General features: G+C 42.5%; 1 protein-coding gene across 1 annotated transcript in view; it reads right to left on the bottom strand.

Annotated features, from left to right (window-relative positions):
- Positions 1–4,665: 4,665 nt before the first annotated feature.
- MME (membrane metalloendopeptidase) overlaps positions 4,666–13,180 on the bottom strand; it is a 34,893-nt gene continuing 26,378 nt past the window's right edge. The window contains exons 17-22 of the mRNA XM_010176063.1: positions 11,727–11,846; positions 11,422–11,555; positions 10,624–10,689; positions 8,062–8,157; positions 7,577–7,653; positions 4,666–4,902 (exon numbers count right to left, since the gene is read on the bottom strand). Coding sequence (XP_010174365.1) covers positions 4,803–4,902; positions 7,577–7,653; positions 8,062–8,157; positions 10,624–10,689; positions 11,422–11,555; positions 11,727–11,846 — 593 coding nt within the window. The 3' untranslated portion in view covers positions 4,666–4,802. The remainder of the gene's footprint in view (positions 4,903–7,576; positions 7,654–8,061; positions 8,158–10,623; positions 10,690–11,421; positions 11,556–11,726; positions 11,847–13,180) is intronic.

The raw sequence follows: 13,180 nt of genomic DNA, 5'->3' as shown, positions 1-13,180 counted from the left end.
GGGGTGTTTGGACCACTGTCCCTTGGCTTTTTTGCTTGGTTCAGATATTTGTATCTGCAAGTCAGTCTCCCAGTAATGGACAGGTGGGAGCAGATGTTCCTGCTGCATTATAACTCATAAGGTGTTGGGTTTAAGAGTAGACAGCGGCAGGCTCCAAAACTGGGTTTTGTACCAAAGAAAAGAGTGCCAAAATTTGTATGAGCGTATTTAAAGGAAAATACAGCGGAGGGAGAAGCTGGAGCTTAAATGGGCAGGAGGTGAGGACAAACACTACAGATTGACTATGTGATTGTGTGGTTATACGCAGGGAATCGATTTCCCTGAGAGTATACAGAAGGAAGGTGACTTAAATAGATGGAAAAGAAAAACCAATAATAAAATTATCAAAGACAAGGAAATTAGAGGAATCTAACAAGGAGGAGGTAGCCCATATTCATCCACAAATCATTATAAGCTTAAATTTTCGTCAGGTATTAATATATTTTCTCTTTCTTCTAGGTATGGAATCCTCTCCTCTTCCAGAAATTCCTTGTCTTCCATTGAGGTAATACTGATGGTTTTTTGTTCTTTTTTGCTTTATTTGACTGTTTCTTGTTGTGAATGTTGACAAACACGCACTGATGCACACTTCATAGGGCGCTAGTTAACTTGTTTTCTACATATTGTCACAAACTGTTCGTATCTCTGGTGTTTGTGCCAACTTGATTCTGCACATGTTTTCAGTGAAACAGAAACATATTTTCTCAGGCACTGCAGCCAAGGCAGGTAAAATTACAGAAAGTGCAAACACTTGGGCAGCACAGTGTTTGTGTCAGTGATACCATGTTTATTGTTTTGGTGACTTTCAGCAGTAAATCTGTCGATTTACTGAATGTCCAGGTGCCTCATGCCGAGCTCATGGGAATGCCAGAAAGAACCAGCACATTTGCACACAACTTGAACTCCTGCTGTGAAACTGTAGAGTGTTTAAATGTGGGACTGAAGAAGCTGCATACGAACATTCAAACGCTGCAGTGAGTGACATGTTCTTCAGTCTCGTTTGCTGTTGTTGAGACCTTTGGTAAATGCTTTCCATGGCGTGTCTATAAATATTTCCCTGACGTACTAACCCTCCGAGAGGGAAAGTCCTCGCTGGCACTAATTAGTTTGCAAGCTGAGGTGAAAGGTAAATTCTGATTGTCACTGGGTGTTTACTGTCAGATGGCTCACAGCTGAGTGATCAGTGCTGTGCTTCTTGTACACAGACCTGAGCTTCACTTTTGTGTGAGTGAGGAAATGATAATTACCTCTGGTTAAAGTTTGGTTTCACAAATGTGTATTTTACATTTTAATTTTCTGTTGAATGTTCACACCAGGCTTCCCTGCACTTGGCTGATGATCTGAGTGACTTTTGGCCAAGACTGACTTGATGAGAGGTGCTGTATGATGTGCCTGGCCCTAGGATGGGTATCGAGGGACACTGAGGTTCAGATCTGGACTGCAGATGTTTCTTTGTTTTCTCTTGGTTCTGGTGTGTGCTCATTTCCTCCTTGGGCTCATTTCAGTACCCACAGCTGCCTGTGCAGTTCTGATTCAGGTGCTTCAGCCAGGAGTAAAGCCAACCCTCCTTTATTTTCCCACCTACTCCAAAGAGGGAATAAGGAAATGAGGAGCCTTACCTGTACCTACGGGCATGAGCCTGTGCTTGGTGTAACCCGTGGAGTTGTGTGGAGGAAGGAGGGAGGGAGGGGGTCTCTCAGGGGAATATTTTTGGAAGCAATGTAGAGGTATTGGCATGTGTAAACATGACTTTTACAAACAATTTGACTATTTAGGTTCTTCCATTGAGCAACTCCTTTTTCTTTAAACCTTTCTCACTCACTCCTATCAGATCATGGAGTGTTTGTAGGCTGTTTTCTAGATGTCCATTCACTTGATGTCCTGTAATGGAGGGAGGATATTTCTGGCCCCTTGTGCAGTCAGCAGTGACGAGTGAAGCTTTGCGTTTCCTCTGATCATGTGCATTGTGTTTGGTTTGTATTTCACACACTTTCCAAGCTCCGAGCTCGTTGTTACAGCTGGATTGTGTGTAATAAAACAGGTGGGAGGGGGAAGCAGTGATGAAATGGGGGTTTGGGGATGAGCCTTATGAATGTAGAAGCTGGGTTTGGTGACGTCTGAAGCCTGCTGTCAAACGTGTCTGTGTTTTGTTTCCTTAAGGAGTATCTGGTGCTGCTCTGGCCAGAGCACTGCTGGATGCTTTCCACAAGGATATCTTTATTTCTTCTGTGATGGTGAAAGGAATGGCCGCATCCTTGGTAGCAGATACGAATTCACCTTCCCTGCTGCATTGGGAATGAGTGTGAATCGAGATGCAACTATTTTTATGTGTGTATAGGTCACCCAGAAGTAAAAAAACCTTCACTGTGTAATATGCCTGCTGTTGAAAATCAGAGGGAGGAATCTTATCTCCAGCAGTAAATCTGCTTCTCTCGGTTTTTGTGTGTCTGGCAAATGAAACACGAGGTGTAGCAGCAAACCTGACTGACACACTATTGAACACACATTACACCTGAGCCACCTGTATTGACTTACTCGTGTTTTGGGTTCTTCCCTGTTCACTAATTATTAGTGTTTGTGTAATTTTTGATTGTTACATTCAATAGTATTTATTCTGTATTTAGTGATCCACTGGTTTATTTAGTTACTTTCTGAATTTCTGTTTTATCCTTGATGAGTGTTACCAGGTCGAGCTGTAAAGTGGGGATGGTGGTACTTCTTGTTTCATAGGTTTATGCACCTGAATTTATCAAGGATTGAGTTTAATTTAGGTGCATCAGGTTAATGATGAAGAGTAGAGAAAGTTTTATGACAAATACATAGAGAGGAGTGAAGAAGGGCCCAGCAGAGAGGTGAAAACCCTGTTAACACCACTCTTTGGTTTTTTCTACTGCTTTTCACTAACTTCTGCTGCTTTTCACTCTTTGTTTCCTTTTGTGGTCAGGCCCAACGTGCAGGCAGTAGAGACTAGAGACAGAGCAGTGTGGGCACGAGGTCCCTGTGAGATCCTCTCAGTGCCCTGGGCATCCTGTGCCTTCAGAAGGGTCTGCAGATCTTGCTCCGTGGCTGCTGTTGGGTGCACCACGGCAAAGACCCTTCCCTTGCTTGGACACCGCAGGTGTGGCTACCGTGCCCGCAGCAGCAGCGGGGCTGTGGACACCTTTGCTATTGCTCCTGTGTTCAGCTGGGAATTCAGGGGGAGGATGCTATTTTCTGCTCTCTTTATCATACTGCTGGGGAAAAGTCTTGGCAGAGGGAGCTTTCTGCAGGCAATTTTGGTGTGGTTTCCTTGGATGCTAAATAACCCACTGACAGCCACTTTTAAACTGCAACAGGAGGATCTGAACTCTCCTGTAGTCAGTTGCAGATGTTGAGGCGTGGTGCTCGGGGTGAGTACAGGAAGGTATTTGCAGGGAATACTTTTATATTTCCTATAAAGAATGTGCATTTCATTTGGTTCAAAATTTCAGTTTATTATCAAAATGTTTTTATCAGATGACAAACGTGGAAAGCTAGAAGGAACATAGGTTTTGAAATACACCTATTGTAGCAGTCATCTGAGGTATCTGGTACTTATTTTTGGAAATCCGTTTGCTTTGATATCCAAAGCAGTAAGTTCCTTTGCAATCTGCATGAGGATGTTTCATACATATCATTGCAGATTTAAAGCCTTTTGCCTTCTTAGTTCAAGCTCCGTTCGTGCAATCAGCTGTGCAGCTTTACTGATGTGAGGACTGACACATCGATCAGAACGTGTACGAATAACCGGTGGGATCAGACCCTAGAGGCCGAGAAAGTCAGCCTGGAAACTCGAATATTGGTCTGCACTCCATCGGAGAGCTCAGGTGTGGAGACTTTGTCCTCTTGCCTGATACCACGCTTTACTCAAACTTCCCAGTTCTGTGCAGCCACTGATGAAAAAACATTACAATACTTCCAAGTCAAAAAGTGTAGCTCAGATTTAAATATAAAAACTATGATTTATACATTACTAGAAACTTTAAAAAAGACCAATTTTAGAGAAAGCAAGAAAAAGCTTAGAAAACTGTGAAAGGGTCTTTGATCAGCATCTTACAGATTATATGTTCAAAAATTAATAAATTACCTACAATTTCAGTTTGGCTGGAAAGCAAGTAAGTAAACTATTGTAAATAGTGACTTCAGATAATACACACTGGAGTAATTAGTGAGAAGTTAATTACAGCAGGTCTTTGGACTCCTCTTGTATAAACAGTTTCAAGTAAAAATGAAAACATTTGGTAGAACAGGTTTATGGTAAGGGCAGAGGGTACCAGGTCTGACGCTGAGGGTATAAACTGTTGTCTCGTTATCGTGTTACGGTGTCTAGAACTGTGTGGTACTTTATTTCCTTCCTCCGCCTGAGCAGAGCTCTGCATTCGCTGACCAGGGGGAGATGTGTAGTACTTGGACATGTTAAAATAAACCCAGAAAGCCCCTGGGCAGTGGGGAGCAGGGTTCACTACCAGTGCAGTGTTACTGTGCACTCTCGAGTGATTGAGATTCTACAGGGTTCAGTGTCAGGAAAAGCCGCCGATCAGCCAGAGCAGCTATCGCTGCATCAGCGTTAGTCCTTCATTTCATGTTCCCATGTGGGGGGTTTTTTGGTTTTGCCTGTTTATTAAGGATTACAGTGACTACTCTAGCATATGCCCCTCCGTTTTCTTCCTTCCTCCCCTTCTCAAAATTAGTTCAGAATTTCTCTTTTCCTGGAAAGCTTCGTGAGACGCAGGTTTACGGTTCCGTCACCAAACTCGGCACTTTTTAGCAGGGTCCATGTAGTTTGTCTGGGTGCATGAAAAGGCTTCAGAAAACTCCGGAGAGTTTTGCAGTGATCCGATGACCCTGTAAAACAAAACAGCATCATCTTGTCACTGGTTTTGCCTTTGTTTAAAACAAACAAGACGACTCACATTTTGTAACTTCTTTTTTTTGCGTCACCTCAGAATACTGTGGGAAACACCCATAATCCTGACCTCTGGCTGTTGCTTCCATTTCACCTCAGGCCCTGGCTGTGTTTCCGTTTGTATTTCAGCCCCCCTGAAATACCAGACCTGTCCCTTCTTCCTCACTGGCTCTGCAAAACTTCTGCTCATTTCACTAGGAACAGGTTTATTGCTTGTCCATAGTTTTCACTGAGAATTTTTTCAGCTGTGTTTTGCTGACAAGTTTCTCGGTAAAGGGAAAACAAGCCCCTGAAGTAGAGGACTGGGGTGTAACTTTTCAGTGAATGTTCATTTACATTTTTATACCAATCCAGTTTTAACTGAGATCAAACTGCTTCTCTGGGCATTCACCACAAATGTTCCAGTGAATGTCTCCTGGAAAAAAGACTCCTGCAAAGAACCTCCTTCAAGAGAGTATGAGGGCATTCCAGCTACAGCAGTTTTTATGTGTGTAATTGTGAACATATGTGAACGTATCTGCTAGGAGTTGCTCATTCCTTTAGGAATGGAAATAAAACATGCTCATACCTAGACAGGAAAACAGCTTCAGCTTCAGATGGCAAATATAGACACTGCTGCACATGGACTGTGGACCCGGAATTATTTGAAGAACTGTTTCTTTGAGTAATTTGTGATTATTCTGTGAATTATCTTAATCACTGGATTCAGCAGAACTAAGAAGCGTCCACAGAAGTGGAGGTGAAGTTCAACAGCTGACATCTGCAATAATTTGACTGTCTCTACAAGATCAAAAGCCAGACTGTTTGCTAACTGGTCTGAGGAGCCAGCAGCAGCACAGGAGGTAGCACAGAAAAAATGATCACAACAAAAGCCAGGCATTCAAGTGACCTGGCAGTGCTGCACTGCTCTTAAGGACTAGAACTGCTAACGTGGGATTTTGCCAGAAATGGAGTAAAAAGTATTTGGGGTGTAATAAAACTCTACCTACAGTTGTTATTAGCAAACAGATAAAGCAGCAGTGGGATAAGAATCCCACTTTGTTTATGACTATCCCCAGAACCAGAGGGTTCGGTGCATGAGCAGGGCTTGGCCTCTGTCTGTTACTGTACTTGAGAGGTTTTCATTTGCACGCTGAGCCTCGGATACAGAGTTGCTTTCGCCTGCCTTTGATGATTACCTGGTCTAAAGCATCTTTCTGTTAATTTATTATTTTTTTCTAGTGGACAAGAGATTCTGCTTGTCCAGTACTCGGCCCATAAACTAAAACTGTACTGTGCAATTAACCATTTTTATGAAGAGCTGCCTGAAAGGAGAAGCAGCCTGGGATCAGTGTAGCAGGTGTTCAAACGAACAAACCAAAAAACCCCACCCCCCTAAATGAAAAAAAAAGACATATTGGGAGCCATTGTGACATCTTAATAACATGTCATTAAGCAGTAATTTTGTGGGTATGTCTCGTGTACTGAAATGCTTTCTATTTTAGAGCTCTTAGGGGGGCCTCACCCTGAAAATTACTTCACATCCTAAAAATGTAAGTATGGTTTCTCGTTCATACTTGTGTAATTCCATATAAAGCTTACAGCCTTTCACACTGATAAAACCCAGCACCATACACCATGCAATGCATCCGAGATGTACACAAATACAATTACACAGAGATACTGAACTAGTGAACCTCAAAGGACTCGTGACTCATACCAATTAGATATGCAAAGAGGAGGCCCAGTTCTGAAGAACTGCTGCAGAGCCTCATTAGCATTGTGACCAAATTCAGCTGATTGCAGGGCTTGATGCATAAACTGCCTCTGGAGAGATCTGCAGACAGTACAAAAACCACCCACAGGGAGATGCCAGTCAAGCAGCAATTGAAGGAACAGCCGCTGCTTTCACTAAATATTTGAGTATGTGGGATAAACAAAATAATTCTTTGGTGAAAAGCCGTTGAAAGGAAGATGCTGGAATTAATGTACTGAGTTGTATCAGGAGAGAAATCGGCTGTTGTGTACGTGAGTCCTGGAGATGACGCCGCCTTTCAGAGCTAACAGAGATGCTGGGTTGTCTGCGTTACTCCTTGATCTCACGGCATCTGACCAAACAGATTTATTAGAGCAAAAACATTGTTACACTACTGATGCGTAGGTTGTTCTGACTTAAGTTAAAAAGAGAAGATCCTAGTCTGGCGCAAAGACTTCCACCCTGAACAGCCAAGTTTCCTGCATGGCCCTACTGAATTCAAGTCCACCTGTTCTTGGGAAGTACACAAGGCAGAAAATACAACTTTGCTTAACAGCTAGAACATCCTTCCAGGTCTAGATGGCAAAGGATCTCCTCACTCTAATGACAGCAAAGGCTACTGACAGGAGGTATTTTCTCTCTCATGTCAGTATTACTGTTTAAAAGAAGATGGCTTCTTCTCCATGCTTGGAGGAGTAAAAGAGGGACAGTCTGTCTGTCTGTTAACCACCTTCAGTGTGCTCTGCCTGTCTAGGTGTACGTGCCTAAGTCTGTCCCAGTGAGTCCAGCCTCACCGTTTGTGTAGAGCTCCCTCAATTCTACAGCCAAAAGCTGCGTTGCACCCAGGAACTGCAGTGAGGATAATTATACACACTGACCTGAATTTGCCTGGGCTGTGCACGTCGGTTTTGATGGAGTTCACAGCATATTCTGGTCTGTACGTTCCACACCATACCTACACGTGGCATGAAGAAAAGCATTTGTTAGCAGTAGGATTGTCCAGGAGGAGACCTGCTGTCATTACACTGTGAAATACTTGATGTTGTGAGAATAAATGTCACTTTAGAACATAGTGAAAAAAGAGTATATTTTGTTAAAAAAAAGTATACTGTTGTCCTCAGACAAAGGCACTTGGGCACAAAAAACTGTCTGTCAGACTTACCCGTGGCTGAATTAATTTATTTAGGGAATATAAAAATTGCCTAATAAGACTATTTTCAGTGCTTTGTAGTGAACATTGCTCAGCTCAGCAGCTCTGCCACCTCTCAGTGAAAATGTGAAGGTCGGCCTGCTCTTTCTGTCTTACTGCTAAACTGTAATTTCAAGTGATTTTCAAAGCCTTCAGACAAGAAGTATAGAATACCTGTGCGAAGTTGAGAAAAAACAGCTGTTTGTGGTTCATTTCAAGACCAGGAAGAAGTTTTTCTTTTCCATGCTTTTTCACAAAGTTTTCATAGGCCTGTAGAATGAATTGAGTAGAAATGTTACAGCTTCCAGCCCGGGCAGTCACAATTAAATGATGATAAAGATGAACATGGATTCTTTGATGTAATTAATCAGGGACTACCTTGGCCAGCCATCTTACCACATGGCACCTTTAAGCAGCAGATGACAGGGCCATTTCTTAGTCCTGTGATACCAGTAGCCTGACTGAATCAAGGCAGGTTTCCCTCTGAATGAGCTGTACAGTACTGTTATACACCACATTGAGTGAAGCTGCCAGGATTACAGTGGAGTAAATGCTGAGAGAAACAGGCTTAACGAGGGCAATTGATTGTAGCAAAAAGAAGTCGAGGCTCATGGAGTAATTTCAGTAAGATGGGTACACCCAGATAACAAGGTTTTTGTGTAACTGTGCATCATTTTACAGGGGAGGAAATTAAGAATGCAAAGGAGGACAGGTCGTTGTTGTTGTTGTTGTGGTTTTGTTATTTATTATTTTTAAACGAATTGTGGAAGACTTTAAAACCTTTCTTAGTAAGAACAGCTGCTTTCATGTTTCTCATAAAGACCATGTGTCAAACAGTGTGTCATTAGTATGTCACTGCTGACAGAAAGACGATGCCATGTTGGAGAAGCGTTCTGACTGAAGTCAGCGCCCAGCTACTGCACGAGGAGAGCCCACGAGCTGCCGCAGTGGAAGCTGAGCACTGAGCGGGTAACAGATCTACTGACAGGGCTCCAGAAGTTTTAGTGGGTCACAAACTGAGCGAGAGCCAGCAGTGCCACAGTGCTGCAGAAAAGGCAAGTGTCATCCTGGGATGTATAAACAGGAGTGTCTTATATAAGATACATGAGGTAATCCTTCTACTGTACTTGGCACTGGCCAGGTCTCAGCTGGAGCACTCTGTCCAGTTTTGGGCACTGCACTTGAAGAAAGATGTAGAGACCAACTGGCAAGAGTCCAGAAGAAAGCAGCAAGAATGAGCAGAGGTCTAGCAAACATGACCTATGAGGAAAGATTGAAAGAATTGGGTTTGTTTAGTCTAAAGAAGAGAAGTCTGGGCCTTCAAGTATGCAACAGTCTTCAAATACGTAAAAGGTCGCAGAAAAGAAAGGAACAGCTTGCTGTGTCTGCTGTTGAAAGCAAAGACATGATGGCACTCGAACTGCAGCAAGGAGGTGGTGGAACTTCTGTTATGGTATGTTTGAGTGATACAGAAGTGGCTGATCCTTCCTGCTAGGAGGGGGGTGGACTAGGTGACCTCTCAAGATTCCTTTTGGACCTTTTTTTACTATTTATATGAGGTCATAATAATTATGAATATCTAATTTCTTTTAGTAATGCTTCTGACCTTCTAATTTTTCTCTTGCTACTCCCATTCCTTTCAGAAAGAGTATCCCCTTTCCTGGGTTTGTGCTGTTTCTCGTTAAGTGTGCAAGTGTTCCAGTAACTGAAGATCAGAGTAATCTAATACACCATACTGATGGCTCTTTTAGGCTTCCAAGTCACTCTTCAGACTTCCACTGATAATTGTATTTGCCCTCAAACATATATTTCTAGTGAAGTAAGTGTTGGTGATGGCTTTGTTTGCAGAAGCTGTGATGATAACTTTGAGAAGTGGGAGTTGGCCCATGCGTCCCCTTGTTGAGGAATGACAGCACCCCAGCTGTCACGTGTTGAGTATTTTGCCATGGAACAAGGTGTTGAGGGAGGATCATGTTTTTATTAAGGCCTGCAACCATCAGATTTGCAAATAACAAGAAGAAGGCACAGAGAAGCAGACTTGCTTCTCAACCTGCATTCGCAAAGACAAGACCTCTGCTGCTTTTACTGCCAGTCTCCAAGTTGGCCAGTCTAAGGGGTGAAGTATCTATTTCAGGAAGAGAATGAAAGGAAAGCCAAAAAGCATACGAGCTCCCATGGAAGGCTTAGCACAGGGAGCCTGGATGTCACTGACATCTTTGGATACCTGTGCAGGGCACCCAAGTCACGGTACCAGATGATATTTTAAACAGTTTTTTGAACAGTGACCAGTGTTCCATGTAGGCAGAGACTGTTTATGGGTAGAGCTTAGAAGAAAGTCATTCTGTCCCTCCTTCCTGGCATAAAAAAGCTGGTGAAGACAGATAGCCAGAGGCAGACAGCTGCTCAGCGTCATCAGTTTAGTTAGGTGATGGTCCAAGTGTGATTCATTCTATGTTTTAATTCTCCAAATTCCCTATTCACAAAAGGAAAAGATTAAACAAAAAATAGAGAGTAAGAAGTCAGCTGAGAGTGCACAGATAATATGTATCCTGAAATAATTAATAGGATGGAAGAAATACAACAGCTGGTCAGTAGTTCTAAAGCATGCCTTGATGACGCAGTAAGGATGGTTCTGTCCCTAACACAAAAATAATGTGTCATCTTTAAAGGATCTGAAATTTATTTTCTTAAATCTATGATGGTTTCAGCTAAAATAGAAGAATGGATACTACTTACCTTATATGCTTGTCTGATACCCCCATTATCAGCGATATTTTCTCCTAGTGTGTTGATTCCACTCAGCTGTAAAATAGAAAGGAAGAGTATAGTTTTCAGAAAAGAAGGGCTTATCCAGGACCTGCAATGCCAAACTTTGCGTGTTTTTCACTTTGAAAAGGTGAGAATTCCCTTTAAAACGTGAGGTTTTAGCAGAAGATTCTGTTAACATCTCTGAAAAGTCTGAGTAATTTTACCCATGCAGAATGCTATAAATGCGGGTGCATTCAGACTGCCTGCCTCTCCTAAATCTGCATATCATCTTTTCCTCTCCTGCTGTACCCTGATTCTTCTCAGATGTTTTTGCTCTGTAGTCCAGATGTTTCTCTGGGGCAAAAAGCAAGAAACTTTGGAGTGAAGGAAAGCAGCAGGCAGGATTTGTTTTGATGGGGGTGTATAATATTTGTGCATCAAGCTTTGGGGAAATGAGGGTCAAACTTCCCATTTTTTTTCCCTGTTCCTTCATGGAATTAAAAAAGAGCCTTTGAGGGCTCACAAAGGCTTCTGGGACTGCTGCTCATTCAGAGCATAAACCCTGCCTCTTTCAGAACAGTCAGTGTACGTGTGGAGTTTTTACCACTATCTTTAATTTTAAGAATCTCTTTTACTGGTTTGTTTTTTTTTTTAGCGTAGGGGTGACAGTGTTGGCCATAAGCCAAGAGAGCATTCGTGTGAATAAGGGTTTGCATGTTTGCAACAGAAGATTTTGTGCTTCCTCATTAACAATACCATTGGTAGTAACAAAGAGACATGACATACGTGCTGTCCACCTGCTAGGTCCCATGAAAAGTTTCCATACTGGTACACCATACACTGGGATAGCTCCTTAAAATTGCGTCCTGATTCTTCAGTCCACCAGTCTACAAGGTCTCCATTCGCATTAAAATTTCTGCCTGGAATAATATGTGAACGGAATTATGTACACAGGAAGAGGCTTTTGATGCAGCAAGAAGGGTAGCAAGTAGGTGTAGTCATTCATGCAAAAAAAAAAATCTCTGTACTGAGGCATCATACAGATGATATGCTTTTTTTTTTTTTCTGTAACTAGAAACTCCATGCCTTACCATTGTCATCAAAACCATGTGTGATTTCATGACCGATGACCATGCCTATGCCACCATAATTCAGAGATTTGGGCTGGGATGCACTGAAGAAAGGGGGCTGCAAAATGCCAGCAGGGAAGACTGAAAAAAGAAAACCAAAACCAAATCAAAAAACTACAGTACAATTAAGGCACTGCCTCATTATCCTGTGTGCGCATTGTGAACAGATATTTTTATGGATTTCAACCGAAGTCGTGCGGTTCCCTTAGATTTCCCACCAACAATAAGTGAATTGACACATGGTAGTGGCTGTAGGATAGAAGGAACTGATCAGCAGGACCACTCCCCTACCCCCTCAAGCCTGGGGTAAAGGGAAACAGCTCTTCAGACACTTGCAAGATCAGGATCAGCTTTTACTTTGTCTTTGTTACTATTTTATTTTGCAGAAAAGCATTTTACTCTTCTAACTCACAGTATTTAGCATTCTCAGACTCCTGATCGTTATTAAATAAACCTCACAATATCATGAAAAGTGGGAGGGTGTTCCCCTAGAAGAATAGATTATTTGATCGTTGCCCTGTGCAAACTGCTGCCCGCTGTCACAGTAATTGTGTTGCATTCTTACTTTTACATGGAATTAAATAGCCAAATGTTTTGATGTTATTACCAGAAAGCACTGATAGTCAGGACAAGACTGTAAGTGACAAATTCTGTGATGCACTATTTCAGTGACTGGCAAAACAGTGGTATCTGGAGTGTACAGCATCAGAACGCTGCTCTTCTTGAAGACAGCTCCCCAAGACTTGTAGTTCAGTTTAATTAACACCCTATCACCTCAACCATTTTTACAGTAAAATGTTGGAGTTCATAGATTTTTATTTATTTTTAACTCCACCCTTCTGAAAGCAACTTATTCCATGACTAATGTTAGATAACACAGGTCTGCAGTGGACAGGCATTCCTCCCCCAGGGAATGCGTTTAAAGAAGGGAGGAGGGCAGCTCCTCTGGGATCGAAAGGGCAGATTGTATTTCTCAGCTTTGTGAATATTCAAGGCAGGAAAAAGCATCGAGTATTTCCCTGAGAATTTGTGCAGCCCTGGACGAAATAAAACACACTGCTGCTCTTGCTGAGTGTGTTTGAGAACAGTCACACCTTTCCCAGGACTGGCTGTGTTGCACAACGTGCCCCAGCAGCCAGAAGCACAGGTCACTTCAGTTTTGTGTGCCAGCCTGTGGGTCTGAGGTATCTCAAGGAACATATGGTGGGCTACCTTACCAGCAGCAGCTCCACTGATATTTCTGAGGTTGAGCAGCTTCCTTCCAGACCTTGTTAAAATGTAATAATAATAAAGCTCTACATTTCCTACATATCCCACACAGAATGCCTCTTTAAAGGTTTGGGGTTTTTTTAAAATGTGGGGCCACCAAATTTACTTGGCCATTAAACTTGTAGCCACTCCACGCTGCTGTTGCT

This window comes from Antrostomus carolinensis, unplaced genomic scaffold (assembly GCF_000700745.2).
Source record: "Antrostomus carolinensis isolate BGI_N321 unplaced genomic scaffold, ASM70074v2 scaffold45569, whole genome shotgun sequence".
In the NCBI taxonomy this organism is placed as follows: Eukaryota; Metazoa; Chordata; class Aves; order Caprimulgiformes; family Caprimulgidae; genus Antrostomus; species Antrostomus carolinensis.
The sequence above is the reverse complement of the archived record's forward strand: the minus strand, read 5'-3'. Positions and strand labels throughout refer to the sequence as shown.